This window comes from Podarcis tiliguerta (genome assembly GCF_965153285.1).
Source record: "Podarcis tiliguerta genome assembly, chromosome: 14".
Taxonomy (NCBI): Eukaryota; Metazoa; Chordata; class Lepidosauria; order Squamata; family Lacertidae; genus Podarcis; species Podarcis tiliguerta.
In genome coordinates this window covers 17,167,056-17,183,063 of record NC_139547.1, presented here as the reverse complement: position 1 = coordinate 17,183,063, position 16,008 = coordinate 17,167,056, and the positions used below count along the sequence as shown (strand labels likewise).

At 46.0% G+C, this 16,008-nt stretch overlaps 1 protein-coding gene across 10 annotated transcripts in view; it reads left to right on the top strand.

The window, feature by feature from the left end:
* IL16 (interleukin 16) overlaps window positions 1-16,008 on the top strand; it is a 65,411-nt gene that overhangs the window by 43,479 nt on the left and 5,924 nt on the right. For all 10 annotated transcript variants that reach the window (XM_083411818.1, XM_083411824.1, XM_083411820.1 and 7 more), the window contains 5 exons: window positions 3,355-3,442; window positions 5,097-5,578; window positions 7,701-7,839; window positions 11,072-12,155; window positions 14,057-14,243. In XM_083411818.1, the coding sequence (XP_083267944.1) occupies window positions 3,355-3,442; window positions 5,097-5,578; window positions 7,701-7,839; window positions 11,072-12,155; window positions 14,057-14,243 (1,980 nt within the window). The remainder of the gene's footprint in view (window positions 1-3,354; window positions 3,443-5,096; window positions 5,579-7,700; window positions 7,840-11,071; window positions 12,156-14,056; window positions 14,244-16,008) is intronic.

Sequence of the window (16,008 nt, the reverse complement as noted above, 5' to 3'; positions counted from 1 at the left end):
GTCAGGACTGAGCCATGGAGTCACAACCGGGAAGACCTTGTTACTTTTTATAGCTCTTCCTGTCTAAGAGGCCCCAGTGGGCAGCCTGGGTTTGGTGTGGCATTGATAGTCCAGGCCTGGTTTTCAACTCTTTATTGCCCAGGAAGATATCCCAACTGGTGGGATACAGTGCCGGATTTACGTATAAGCTAAACAAGCTATAGCTTAGGGCCCCACTCTCTTGGGGGCCCCCAAAAAAATTAAAGGGGGAAAAAACTGGATGTACTTTGATAAAATACATACAGTGGTACCTCGGGTTAAGAACTTATTTCGTTCTGGAGGTCTGTTCTTAACCTGAAACTGTTCTTAACCTGAGGTACCAGTAATGGGGCCTCCCGCTGCTGCTTTACTGCCACCGTGCAATTTCTGTTCTCATCCTGAAGCAAAGTTCTTAACCCGAGGTACTATTTCTGGGTTAGCGGAGTCTGTAACCTGAAGTGTCTGTAACCTGAAGCATCTTAAACCCAAGGTACCACTGCATTTTGTTAGGTGCAAATGGCTTTAGATACCTATTAGGTCCATAAATTACCATAACGTATACATTCAACACAAAAAAGTGACAATTTGTTGTTTACAAAGGGCAGCTGGACATAGAAAGGGCCCCATTACCTTCAGTAGCTTAGGGCCTCATCAAACCTAAATCTAGCCCTGGTGGGATGCCATATGGGGCAGACTCACACAGAGCCCAGAGATCATCAACCTTGTTAGACCGACAACTCCCATCAGATCCCCCAGCCAACTTAGCCAACCATTGGAGGTGGTGGTTGTAGTCATAAAATTGTAGAATTGTAGAGTTGGAATGGACTGCCAAGGGTAATCTAGTCCTTCTTCTTCTTTCTTCTTTGGCCATCACTTGTAGTCGAGTAAGATTGTCTTCCATAAACACGGTTTCAACAATGAGTCCGCACGTCACTGTGGAGGCCAATTCTGGACCCACACATCCTTCCACAGTGGGGACACAGGTTTCTGGGCAGGAGTTGATCACAGTGTGGATTTGCCAAGTGTGCCTTCCTCTTAGCATGTTTCTCCCTTGCGTCCTGAGTTCGAGCATCTTCAGAGCCCATGACACCTTTGGTCAAGGATGTTCTCCAGTTGGACCGCTTGCAGACCAGTGTTTCCCTGCAATGCAAGACTCTCGACTAGATCATACAAGGCAGAACAGCCATCCAACCTCTGCTTACAAACCTCCAAAGGAGGAGGTTGCACTACTTTCCAAAGGAGTCGCTCTCCAGATGCTTTTACCCTCATAGGGTTGCTAACAACATGCATTAGGAACCCCCATGATGGAGAAGAAGCAAAGGAGCTAAGATTGGAGGTTTTTAAGCAGAGGTTGGGTGGCCATCTGTCATGGATGCTTTCATTGACATTCCTGCATTCCAGGGGGGTTGGACTAGATGATCCTTAGGACCCCTTCCAACTCTACAAGTCTATGATTCTATGTGGTGGATGTGGAAAAGGTGAAGCTTCTCTTCTACTGCAAATTGGGTGTTCTTCGCAGCGTCTTTTTTTCCTTTAAAATGTAAGTGCTCAGGGTTTATGTACAGTCATTTGCATTTACTGTATGTCTTTAATCCTCGTGAGCGAAGTGCCATTAAGCAGCAGCTCAAATGCTTTACATGTTGTTATCTGGTGGCTTTTAGCTTCCTGAATGTAAAAAAAGAAAGCAGTTATTCAAATGATTTCACTTTAGAATTGTTTCCTAGCAATCTATATATATAAGACATTTTGAGTCTTGATAGCAGGTGGCCAGGAATGGATCTACTTTGAAACTAATGAAGTTTAAGCTTAGGGGGCCCCAATCCTGGCGGGGCCCTAGAAACAACTTGAGTCCACATTGCTTAACAATTTTTGGTCTAGTAAACCCAGTTTGAGTCTCACATCTCAAACTGATTAACTTTTTATGGTACATATATATCAACAACAACAAAGTCTGAGAGTCAGTAGTGCAGATGTTGTAAAGGCAGAATGTCGCAGTAACACAAAAACTATAAGGCCTAGTGTTATGTTGAATAGGATCCAAAATGCAGCAGTCTGATTGGTCCTAGAACAATAGGATCCAAAATGCAGCAGTCTGATTGGTCCGCAGGAGCCACCCAATCCAGCTCCAGGTGGAAGTGAATCCACAACCTGATTGGCCTACAGGAGAATCCTGGAATTAGCCAATCACGTGCAGCCCATTGTGTAAATAATGTAGATAAAGCAGATATTGTGGGGGAACTTCCATTTCTCCTCACCACTATGAGCTGAATAAAGAGCATGAAATCCAGTCTCAACTCCGAGTATATTTCACCTAGGTAATTTTTATTCACAACAGTGACTTTGACTTGCAAGATAATCCAGTACAGCAGTTTTAATCAGAGATGTGGTAGTTCTTTTCTTTTTTAAAATTGTGATCTGTTGTAGAACAACCCAACTGGAGAACATAATGGTGGCTACCCAGACCTTGCTGCTGGTTGTGAAGGTGACCCCATAACAGTTCAAGTTTCAGGGTCCCCAAAATGTAGGTGGCAGGAAAAGGAAATGCTGTATGTCACCAAAAGACACCCTCTTATCAAGACAGATTTTTATCTGGTGTTAGTCCTATTCAGAGTAGACCCATTGAAAGTAATAGACATGGCTATTTTAGTCTCAAAGCTACTAACATGAGTTTGACCAAACTGCGGGAGGCAGCGGAAGACAGGAGTGCCTGGCGTGCTCTGGTCCATGGGGTCACAAAGAGTCGGACACGACTAAACAACAACATTTTAGTCTTATAAATTTCAGTGGGTTGACTCTGAGTAGAACTGAGCTAGATACAACTCTCTGGGTTTTATGTATGCTGCAAGTATCAGGTCAAATACAGCATTAGAAAACCCCAAGCCTCCTACATATTCTTTGAGCCAAGCTATGTAGTCAGTGACCTCATGTGATGTCTCTGTTGCTCTACCGTGTTATTTCAGCTTAGTTCCATTTGTAGAACATGAGACTCTTAACCTCAGGGTTCTGGGTTTGAGTTCCACATTAGGCGGAAGATTCCTGCACTGCAGCGGGTTGGACTAGATGATCGTCACGGTCTTTTCCAGTGCTAGAATTCTATGATTCCATGATTTCCGAAGCAAAAAATAATTCAATACACTGTGGGCAAAAAAATGAAGGGGGGGGGAAGCCGTGCTTCAGAAATCACAAAAAGAAAATTGATAAAACGCCCAACAGAAACTAGAGTGAAAAGGGGCTCCTTTGTGTAAGAAAGGTATTCAGGAAAAGGGAACCAAATTCAGTCTTTAGCCAAACTTTCCAGCTTCCACAAGTAGCTCTGTGATCTGTGACATTTTGTAGGTTTCTGAACAGCAGCTAAAGGAGGCTATTTCACAAGCGGTGGAGAGCAACAAGTTTGAAAGGGAGAGGTACCAGTGGCGGACAGAAGGTAAGGAAATCCCAATTGGTTTAGAATTTATTAAAAATTGAATGCATTTTCTGACGCTGGCCCACTTGAATCGTATCTCGAAGTCCATCTCCCCCATTTTTTGGAGGGGATGTCACTCCAGATGGTCCTGCTATCATATGTGGTGGGCCTTCACCCCTGAAAGTTCTGGAGTTTGGCAATATCAGATATCAGGACCACCGCTGGACAGAGGAGCATCACTCTAGATCCCAGGCTTTCCTAACGAAACATGTTTGTGGGAGAGAATTCGAACTGCCGTTAGAAAATCTTTAATCATCCGCCTGCTGGGGGCTGCCTGCTTAATCACAGCGAAAGGGTGGAAGGAGCCTTAATCACGCCTAGGACCCTCATACCTATGGGACCACCTCTCCTGGTATATGCCCCACGGAGGACCTTAAGGTCCATAAATAGTAATACCCTAGAGGTCCCAGGCCCTAAGGAGGTCAGATTAGCCTCAACTAGAGCCAGGGCCTTTTCAACTCTGGCTCCAGCCTGGTGGAACGCTCTGTCTCATGAGACCAGGGCCCTGCAAGATCTGAATTCTTTCTGTAGGGCCTGTCAGACAGAGTTGTTCCGCCTGGCCTTTGGCTTGGAATCAACTTGATCCCCTCCCCCTCTTTCCTTTTTCCTTTCTCTTTCTGTGATGGAACTCCTATTTGGGGACTTCCCTGGCTTTTTTTCTGGCCCACGTAGGACCAGTCTGGATAGTTGGCCTTGGTGAAGACTTGACGTTTTCATCCCCCCCCCCCCAAAGTTTTTGATTTGAGTTCCTACTGAAATGAGGCTGCATTTTAATGTTTTAATGTCGTATTTTAATCTTGTTTTTAAGTTGTATTTCAATCAATTGTTTTTACACCTGGTGTCAGCCTCCCTCTTGGCTGGGGAGGGCGGGGTATAAATAAATTTTATTATTATTATTATTAATCATATCCCATGATGAACTGGCTCCGTAAGGCTCATCAGCTGGGAGTTCTTTGAAGAGCCACTGAGACCTGCTGGACTTTGCAGCAGAGTGGTGTCTTTGAGAGGCCGAGGAGGGGCCGGCGCCCGAAGATATAGGCAGCCAGGCACGCCCCCGCTACGGGCGGCTCCAGGTGGGAGCCGCCCCCTGGGCGTGGGGGCGCCGGCCAGGTGAACAGGAAGGGACAGGGGCTCTCGCCCCTGCTTGGGCGGGGGGCTCGGGCTCCCGCCCACAACCACTCCCCTCCCTTCCAGGGAGGAGAGTCTTTGTCATCAGAGACACCGAGTAAGCAGATCCTTTGAAAGTATGGTTTGGAAATGTTTATAGTTTGCAGCTGTACAGGTTTTTCCTCTGCTTTGTAGGGGGGGGGGCACTGTGACTGGGCCTGCAACAAAACAAACAAACAAATAAACTTTGTAGTGAGTTTCCCCATCCTTTTTCCAGAAACAAAGCACTGGGTTTGCCATGTAGGTTTACCATTTGCAGTCATCCAGAGGGTTTGGGGTTGTTTTTATATTTCTTTTATTTAAAGTGCAGCTCATGCAGGGAAGCTGTTGTGGTTTTGGAATAACTCCAGAGCTTCTTCAGGTGCACAGAATTAGTTGTGTGGGTGTTTAGATTCTGGCTATTGTCTTATTCCTCACTCAAAAACTGTTTGTTTGTTTTTTAATGCAGGTGTTAAAAGCCTGGAGAACAGCTGGCACAAGAGACCTCCATGTGAAAAATACTCAGAGAGGAATAATGCTCATTCCAGCCACCGCTCCCAAAAGCTTATGATTCGTTCCAGCAGCGACAGCAGTTACAACCCCAGGCCATCATGTGGCAATGGCCTTCCCTACCAGCTGGCTGATATGAAAGAAAAAGGACACAGCATTGATGCACCAATTACAAGACAGCCTGGCTCCTTGTATTCTTCCTCTAGAACAAGCCTGGAGAAGGATTCCTCTCCACCAATGTTGAAAGAAGCCGGTCATCTCTTGCAAAATACAAAAAGGTCGGCAGAGATCCTTGTTAGGAAACCCAGGTCCTCAAAGCCCAAACCTCCGCCGAGGAAATATTTCAAGCAGGACTGCACCAGCAGCAAGCAGGCGAGCAGGGAAGCGAAAGAAAAGCCCAAGCTGCAAGGGGACGGGAGCCCACCTCCTTCCAACGCTCAGGTAAGACAACTTCCCAGGGAATGGAGCCAACAGAAATAGGAGTCTTAAAGGTGTGGACTTTACCTCCCTGGTAAAATCCACACCTTCTAAGAGCAGTGACTCTCGGACTAGGAAGAAGGTCCACTTTCACTGGGCAGAAGTGATGTCAATGGGTAAGCTGGGGAGAAATTCAGTTCTGCTCACATTTAAAAGCAAATTTACCCAAGAGAACTGTGAATGCACGCTTCTTCTGCTGCATTTGCACAAGTATACAAAGCTTCAGTGAAAAAGGAAGTACAGTAGTTTTTAGATAGCATGTGCTTAACAATGGAAAGTACCAGGTAGCGTATATGCAAAGCAAGCAAAACAAATATATCACTGGTACAAAGTTTTGCAAGAACTTACGAAACGCTGCAGAATGATTAAAAAACAAACAAACACCAATTATGGTAAAAAAATTGTAGGTATGATTTTTGGTCTTCCACCCTTCAAATATGCACCAGTAGCATCCACAGATATTTAACCCTATAAGTCACTGAGGAAGGGTAACCCCTTAGATCAGGGTTTCCCAAACTTGGGTCTCCAGCTGTTTTTGGACTACAATTCCCATCATCCTGATCACTGTTCCTGCTAGTTACGGATGATGGGAGTTGTAGTCCAAAACCAGCTGGAGACCCAAGTTTGGGAAACCCTGCTTTAGATCAGGCTTCCTCAAACTTGGCCCTCCAGATGTTTTGAGACTACAATTCCCGTCATCCCTGACCACTAGTCCTGCTAGCTAGGGATCATGGGAGTTGTAGGCCAAAAACATCTGGAGGGCTGAGTTTGAGGAAGCCTGCTTTAGATCCTTCCTCCCCAAACTGGTGCACTGCAGATGTTGGATTGCAACATCCTTATCACTGGTCATTCATCCTAAAATGTTTATGTAAATGTTCAATCATATTCATGGGTAATTCATTTTGATTTGTTTGCAGGGCTGCTATATGACTGTGATTAGTAAAAGGTAAAGGTACCCCTGCCCGTACGGGCTAGTCGTGTCCGACTCTAGGGTTGTGCGCCCATCTCACTTAAGAGGCCGGGGGCCAGCGCTGTCCGGAGACACTTCCGGGTCACGTAGCCAGCGTGACAAGCTGCATCTGGCAAGCCAGTGCAGCACACGGAAACGCCGTTTACCTTCCCACTAGTAAGCGGTCCCTATTTATCTACTTGCACTCGGGGGTGCTTTCGAACTGCTAGGTTGGCAGGCGCTGGGACCGAGCAACGGGAGCGCACCCCGCCGCGAGGATTCAAACCGCCGACCTGACGATCGGCAAGTCTTAGACGCTGAGGTTTTACCCACAGCGCCACCCGCGTCCCTGATTTGCTTGTGGAGTGTTTCTAAATCTTCCCACTCAATAATTTGTTCATTCCACACTTTTCAATGCATATCCTTGTCACTTTCCTAACTGCAGAAAGTCATTTTTAAAAAAGTGGATTCATTGTGTTAGGACAGTAGAACAGTTTAAATTAGGCATGGGGAGAAATTTGGTGTGATTGAGATTTTAATGTGGTCGTATGTAATTTGCACGTTCCTACACAATATGCAAACAGGAACCACATCCGTCCTTTGAAGCTGAATTTTGCGATGCAGTTCTCCAACCAAATGTCTACAAAATTTGTGTAAATTGGAAGAAGTGTAGATAAAAATACGTACATTAGTGAAATTAAAATGCACTGCATTAGGGGAAATTGCTTGCAAAGGTGCATATTAAGAGAAACCCTGGCAAATTACGCTGACAAATTTTCACGAGGACTTTAAAAACAAATCTAAACTGATGTAGAGATGTGGAGAATTGATGACTGAAGGAATGAGAAGCTGGGAGAAACAAAACAAAACAAAACAAAAAAGGGCGCATCTGCCTATTCTGAGCTGTAATCCACTTCAATCGCACAACCCTAAATTTCCCAGAATGCACTTGAATCCTTGTCAGAAAATATTGACAATCTGGGGGCATCCTTAATTATCGGCTCATTCTTCCTTAGGAGTCCCAGCGTAAATGTTTCGCCGCCATTCTAAAGAGCAGGGGCCAGCTTGTGGGTGCAGAGAATGTAGTTTTTGTGCAACCGGGCCTCATTACACTTGAGCTTCCTGTTTATTCCACAGGAAGCAGAAGATCTGCTGCGGCAGAAAACTAAGACAGTTGTCACTCACGGTGCTTTTGCGAGCTCTTTAGTACCCAGAGCTTCAGAGCAGCCAGATGCCTGTGTAGGAGCCTCAGCCCAAGACAGAAAAACCAGCAAAGGTATGTTTCCTTGTATGATGACAAACATCACTTGTACTCACCGCAGCAAAGAAACTGAATTTATTTCTGCTCCGTGTTAAATTTATGCAAATGTTAAATTATGAACAAGACTGCACACTTATGCGTACTAGGCATGTGTAGGATTGCCCTGTAAATCCCAGTGGAACAAATGAATTTTGATGAGCTAGCCAGTGCAGTCCTTCCTATACACATCTGCTCTGAAGTAGTTACACTTCTAAAGGAAGTCTCACTGTATTCGATGGTGATTACTGCCAGGTAAGTGTGTTGGGAATCAAAACTGCATTGCTTTCAATGAGACATGCAGGACAATCCAATGCATGGAAGGAAGAATCCAATGCAGTGTGGTGTAGTGGTTAAGAGCGGTGGACTCGTAATCTGGTGAACTTGGTTCGCTTCCCCGCTCCTCCACATGCAGCTGCTGGGTGGCCTTGGGCCAGTCACACTTCTCTGAAGTCTCTCAGCCCCACTCACCTCACAGAGTGTTTGTTGTGGGGGAGGAAGGGAAAGGAGAATGTTAGCCGCTTTGAGACTCCTTCGGGTAGTGATAAAGCGGGATATCAAATCCAAACTCCTCCTCTTCTTCTTCTTCTTGCGGGACTTACCTGTGCACAGGACTGTAACCTTGCTGTGCGATCCTGCGCATCTCCCCTGAGAAGCAAGCCCCATTGAGTTCAATGGGACAGGCTCCAAGCTAAGTTGTAGTCACAAGCCTTAGAAACCAGGGCCGTATTTAGGTTTGATGAGGCCCTAAGCTATTGAAGGTAATGGGGCCCTTTATATGTCCAGCTGTCCTTTGCCAAAAACAAATTGTCGCTGTTTTTTTGTGTTGAATATATGCGATATGGTAATTTATGGACCTAATAGGTATCTAAAGCCATTTGCACATGTTGCCGTGCAACCAGTCCATGCAGAATGCAGGCACCCTATATATAAAAATGAGCAAACCAGTGATATTTTAGGGAGCAGGCTAGCAGGCGGAGCCCATAACTTACATCATAGGAGCCTACACAACACAAAACACTGTTGCTGTATGTAGGCTTTTTAATTTTTTTTTTTTTTAATCTTATATTTTGGAAATGTACATCCAGTTTTTTCCCCTTTAAATTTTTTGAGGTCCCCTAAGCTATAGCTTGTTTAGCTTATACATAAATCTGGAACTGTTAGGGATGCAGCCTTAATCACAGCTAACTTTTGATGTAGAAAGATAAATGGCAGCAAAAGTGGAACATGATCTTGAGGAATGGACAGCTCATTTATTTTACGATGTGTTCTGTGCAGACTTTTGTGATGACGCTTTTAAGATCTGTTTAGAGATTGTTCCGCATACATAATTATTAATATACCTGCTGCTATTTTGATATTTATTTTCTACTCTACTTCATCAACATTTACTAGGAAGTGGTGTATGAATGCATAAACCTTGGTTTATTTCTCATCCTGCCTTAACCCAAAACACCCAGGGAGGAGCAAAATGGGAGCCAAGACATCTGTGCAGCCATGGTAAGCCATACTCTGGCTTACCATGATATATGAACCATAATGTTCTCTTTATCCTAGCTCACTACATTGTTCTCATGTTCACTGTTCTGAGGTGCTTGGAGGGCTGTTGGAGTAGAAGTGGCATAGAAAAATCTAAATGCAATTAGAAAAATCTAGACCACTCTCTTGTTCCCCAAAGATACTAGAGCTATATTATGTTTCTTTAAAAAATAAATAAAACTTGGATCTTTTAAAAAAAATTAAAACAAACTTAGAGGAGGGATGCTGGTGGCGCTGTGGTCTAAACCACTGAGCCTAGGGCTTGAAGGTCGGCAGTTCAAATCCCCGTGACGGGGTGACCTCCCATTTCTCGGTCCCTGCTACTGCCAACTTAGCAGTTCGAAAGCATGTCAAAGTGCAAGTAGATAAATAGGTACCGCTCTGGCGGGAAGGTAAACGGTGTTGCCGTGTGCTGCTCTGGTTCACCAGAAGCGGCTTAGTCATGCTGGCCACATGACCCGGAAGCTGTAGGCCAGAGTTGTCTGCGACTGGACCTAACAGTCAGGGGTCCCTTTACCTTTACCTAGAGGAGACATAAGCAGCTGAGTTGATATTATAACGAATATTTATTCAAATGAAATAGCCTTAACTTAGATGCTAGAGGGCATTGCTCATTCAGTAAAATGAAATGGCCCCCAAATGAAAATATATGTAGCGTTCAAGCATGGCACTTCCGTTCATTTCCTGTTGCATTAGACTAGAGGGAGGACAGTAGCTCAGACACAGCTTCAGAAAACTTACCCTGTTGTAAACTGAAATCTGCTTTTCCCACAGAAGAAGCAGGGCTGAGGGAGAGCTCACCTCACCGCCCCCTTGTGGTGGACTTGTGAGTTTGTGAAGCAATTTTGTAATAATAATAATAATAATAATAATAATAATAATAATAATAATAATAATAATTGTGATGCAATTTCAAGGGTTGCTCAGATAGAATCGGACCAATAGACTTTGATTCTAGCTCTTCCCTCTGGAAAATGCAAAGGGCGAAAATTTCAAGCTAGCAGATTTAGGTCTGAGAACCAGAAGAGAGGCTTGCAACATCGTTGTTCCTCCAGCACCTCTTGCATCTGTCACCAGCGGCAGCCACGCTATGAGGAAGTCATGGCTTGCATAGAAATATTATGTGATCATGGCCACAGGTTTATGCAGCAGGGGGACAGAGGAATTTGATTCAGTTTGTGTTTAAAGGCAAACCTATTTATTTCACACTTTCCAAAACAATACTGAAACGCAGCCATCCTTTGAAATCCTTTGCAATGCAGTTCTTCAGCCAGGTAATGTGTGCAAAAGTGCATATTCTGGGGGGCAAAGTTTGCATAAAAATGCACAGATTAATGAAAGTAACACAGAGAAATGCATCACATTCGGGGAAAGTGCTTTGCAAAAATGCGTACATGGGGCCAAATTGCATACAGAAATGTGTGCATTAGGAGAAATTCACACTAAAACGCTAATGAATTTTCAGAAGGACTTTTAAAAAAGAAATTGCAAAGTGATGTGGAAATGAGACTAGAACAATGAGAAACTGAAAGAGAATAAAATTGACTTGTTGATTCCTATCTGTGCGAAATCTTGGAATGAAATGAACATCCCTTCTAGTCTGTTAACCATGATGGTACATTTACAGGAATGCACGATGTTCCTGTTAAATCACATTTTTCCCCCAATACAGGGAAGACACTTTCACCGGCTCAACGGCCTGTGCTCAGAAGGCAGGCACGGGTAGATTATAGCCTTGAGGCTACGACTGAAGACCCTTGGGTTCGAATTTCGGACTGCATCAAAAGCTTGTTTAACCCCAGCATGTCAGAAGGCAGCTGCCCCTTAAACCTGCACCCAACCATTGATGCAAATGAAGGGAACCAAACCTCTAGCTGCTCAGAAGCAGCCCTGCAGAGATCAGACACTGAAGAGGGGGACTCAAAGGCACCCAGGTCATCCGATGAAGGCGACTTTGCTAAGAAAGGGCCGCCAGTAGCCCCTAAGCCAGCCTGGTTTCGTCAGAGCCTGAAAGGGTTGAAGAAAGGAAATTCGGACGCCGTCAGAAGCACCGCTGAGCACCAGAGCGTCTCTGACAACGAAGTGGGTTCTACTTCGAAGATAATCCGGGCCTCGCCTAGAGGGTCGTCAATAAAGCAAAGAATAAGCTCATTTGAAAGTCTGGGCACTCCTCAGTCTCCAGAAAGAGGAAACAGAAAAGTTCTATCGATGCAGAACGAAAGATCTTCCAGTAGGAGGGAGCCAAACTTGGCCACAGTTCATCCTAAACAAGTTCCCAGTGAGAGTGTTGACTTTCAAGGTCCTGAACACAGCCACTTTCCGCCATATCCAGATGCCACTGGCCTAGATTCGTTGTCTTGTTCAAGAGGAGACTGTGCCCCGAGTCCAAAAGCATGTAGCAGTATCCCCTTGACTGAATCTTCCTTGACATCAACACCATCACAAGGCACGGAGCCCATCTCACAAGTCGCCAAAGCACCCAGCAAAAGAGCCCGGAGTTTCCCACTTACCGCGGCCCAATCTTGCGAGATGCAGAAAACGGACGGGGAGAAATGCAGCAAGATCTATTCCATCAGCAACCACTTCTCATCAGCTCTAATGAAATCATTGCATTCCCTCCCTCAGTCCCCGCTGTGTTCTGGGAAAAACCCACGGAGGCCACACAATGGGTCACCAACCCCCCAAACAGAAGAAAATGGGACAACTCTCATGCAGACGCATGAAGCTCATTCTTCAGATACCAGCTTTTCTCTTAAGTAAGACCTTCCTACTTGGTATTTTTAAATATGTGTTTTTATTATCAGTGAGCAATTTCCTGTGTGCCATCAGTTGCTCTACAGGGATTGGGGATCTAGGGCCCTTCAGATGTCTGGTGGACAAACATCTTCCACCAGATGTTTGGTGGGCAAACATCTTCCACCAGTCCCAGCCAACATGGCCAATGGGTAGGAATGAGGGAAGCTGTAGTCTAACAACATATGGAGGGTTACAGGTACCTTATCCCTACTTTACAGTTTAGGCCAGAGATGGGCAGATGACAGCCCCTCACAAGCCACCTCTGGGTCCCATATCCTGGCTTGATCTCCCTATCACATTTTAATCAGCATTTACTCTGAGTTTCATTCATAACAATGTTTCCCAAACTTGGGTCTCCAGCTGTTTTTGGACTACAACTCCCATCATGCCTAGTTAGCAAGACCAGTGGTCAGGAATGATGGGAATTGTGTGTCGAGACCCCGCAGCCACCCCCTCGTTGGAAATAACTCACACAAGGACATGGATATTAGGTTTATGTTATTGGGCAAATTTTGGCCACAACTTTATTGAAACTACAGAATGTGAGCAGCATTGGCTTAGGCATTGATTGGACCTGACTATATCTGACTCCTGCCCATTGTGCAGGAAGTCCCCAGTAAGGGTAAGCCACCAGTAGGGGGAGCCCTGCCGATGCGGACCAACTCAAGCTCCCCCTGGTGTTCCCGTTGGGGTTGTGTCAAGGCCTTAGCCCCCCAGCCAGGCTTCAGACGAGATCAACACCCCCGGGTTCCTTTAACGGAATACCCTTAAGCATGGAGGGGCAGGTGATGGCCTCCCCTCCCCCACACAAAGTCAAACAATGCCTAACCGCAACCCTAACCAAGTTGTGACGATTGCTACGAGGTAGCCGAAAACCAAGTGGCCAGTGCCAATTTGCCAAGTGGAAAAATTCCTACCAGGCCCCTCGGACAACCAAGGCGACCAACCGAAGTCCATAGCAAGGCCAGTGCCTAACCTGCAAAATAGGGAGGGAGGGTGGGTGATTGAGGGGGGGGGACAGCTGGAGACCCAAGTTTGGGAAAAACTGAATATTTTCAGGTTTGGGGAGGGGAGTGGCCCACACTTCATTGCCACATCTCTTTGGGGATTTTGTCATTTTGCATCCAATGTTAGCCCTACTCAGAGTAGATCCATTTAAATGAATGGCTCTAAGGCCTCATCGGCACTATATATTTAAAGGAGTACCTTACCACCTTAAACAGTCACGGTTTCCTTCAAGGAATCCTGGGAAGTGTAGTTTGTTATGGGTCCTGAGCATCGTTAGAAGATCCCTGTCTCCTTCACAGAACTACAGTTCCCAGAGTGCCCTGGGAAGACAGACTGATTGTTAAACCGCTATGTGAATTGTAGCCCTTAACAAACTACAATTCCCAGGATTCTTTGGGGGAAGAATCATTGAACAAGTGTGAGAATGGATTTTTAAAATAGTAAATAACAGGCACAAGACCCCCAATGCAGATCAGAACCACACACCCCTGCCACATCTTGCATTGGTAGAAAAGTGCCACATGGACCTATGAGAGAAAATCTCTCCCAATGCAAAGAACAGGTGAAGGGGACTTAATTTGGATCAGGCAGGAGGGGAACGATGGAGGGGTAAAGCCTTCCCACCCCACCCCAAGTTCCAATTTGGATCAGGTCCTTTGTGCTTACTTTGATAAATGTAAAAAGTACGTATTTGCTAAAGGAATTTGGACATCGAAGTCATTCTGGGGATGAAAAGCACATTCATAATAAACCCACTGCAGTGGACCCAACAGCCTCTGGTGTGTGATGGGTCACAGGGAAAGTTTACTGTGATAATTTGGTGTTTCTTGTTTCCTATTCCACAATTGGACAGCCTCTCCGAGCTGAGAGACTACAATGCAAGTAGGTCAGGCAGCGAAAAGGAGGGAAACATGAGGGAGCGCTCTTCTCCTCAACCTTTAGGCGCCTCCTCAGGACAGGCCGTCATATCGCTGCTCACCCCTGAAGAACTGGAGAAACTCATGGAGGAGGTGAAGTCCTTAGACGAGGCAACGTTAAAGGTAAGTCTCTTGCTATGGACACTTCCAGTTTCCCCAACCCCATCCATGTTCAACTATTGGGTTAGGACCAGGGCTGGATTTTCCTCTTACTATGGAGCATTTGATCCTGGTGCTAACTGGGGATAGGCAATTCTATTGCTCCCAATGCTCTTGTTTCTTTATCTTTAAACCAGTCTTGGATTGGTTGTTGTTGTTGTTTAGTCGTTTAGTCGTGTCCGACTCTTCGTGACCCCACGGACCAGAGCACGCCAGGCACTCCTGTCTTCCACTGCCTCGCGCAGTTTGGGCAAACTCATGTTGGTATCTTTGAGAACACTGTCCAACCATCTCATCCACTGCCGTCCCCTTCTCCTTTTGTCCTCAATCTTTCCCAACATCAGGGTCTTTTCCAGGGAGTCTTCTCTTCTCATGAGGTGGCCAAAGTATTGGAGCATCTAAGTATTTATACATAAGGGTAAAGGGACCCCTGACCATTAGGTCCAGTCGTGGCCCACTCTGGGGTTGCGGTGCTCATCTCGCTTTATTGGCTGAGGGAGCCAGCGTACAGCTTCCGGGTCATGTGGCCAGCATGGCTAATCCGCTTTTGGTGAACCAGAGCAGCGCATGGAAACACCATTTACCTTCCTGCAGGAGCGGTACCTATTTATCTACTTGCACTTTGATGTGCTTTCAAACTGCTAGTTTGGCAGCAGCAGGGACTGAGCAATGGGAGCTCCCCCCGTTGCGGGGATTCGAACCGCCAACCTTCTGATCGGCAGCTCCTAGGCTCTGTGGTTTAACCCACAGCGCCATCCGCATCCCATTGATACATAGAAGCGACCTATTATATGCCTTGCAAGCCACCACTGGTGTGGAAGGTTGTTAGAGTACTTTAAAACAGTGGACGGTTTGTCACGTGTGGGGTGACGTTTTGGCAGCGGGGGCTGGTGACCATTGGAAGGTAGGGAGCCCAACAGGTGCAGCCACAGCCAATGACAGGAGGAGCCAGTGTGATCTAGTTTTGTCCTCATCCTTCTCCTCGTTGACTTCAAGCTGATGGACAATGCCACTCCCTGAACTGCTTGGGAGTGAAAAGGCAGGTGGGGGCAGGCTGTGGGTGGCACAGAAGGGCCCTAGTCATCCTAATTGAATCATCCTTGGTTTCTAACACAGCACCAGTACTTCTGTTTGCTCCTTACCTGAGCATAACCTAGCCATTTTATTTCTAACAGCTTAAAATGCATGAGTGTGCCTATTTACACCAACTTACCTGGGGGTTAGCTCCACTCAATTCAGTAGTGCTTACATATGAGTAGGCATGGGACTTTTTATTTTATTTTTAAGGTGCACTTGCACAGATAAAGGAATATTTGTGTGGTTGCCCAAAACTGAAGAAGGAAGGAGGTGATGGGAGAAAGAGTGTAAGGGGGGGGGGGGGAGAACACCTCCAGAAACATTCCATGAAGTTCCGTCTGCGCAGCCAAACCTCCACAACAAAAGGTTGTGGCTCTGTTTCCAGCAGTGTAGTGCTGCTTGTTTCTGCAGCAAAGACACCACTGGGAGATAGGCTGCAGGGATGATGGGAACCTGGTGTCATCCAGACTCCAGTTCCCATCAGCCGCAGCCAGCATGGGCAGTAGAGTCGTGGATGATGGGAGCTGGAGTCCACCATCCCCGAGAGGACCACAGGTTTCCTTACCCTTGACCTTCCATATTGGCAAACGTGGCAAAGCTAAAGCCTCTATGAAGTCTGCTTCGCTGGCACCGCAAGGGTGCCCACACACAG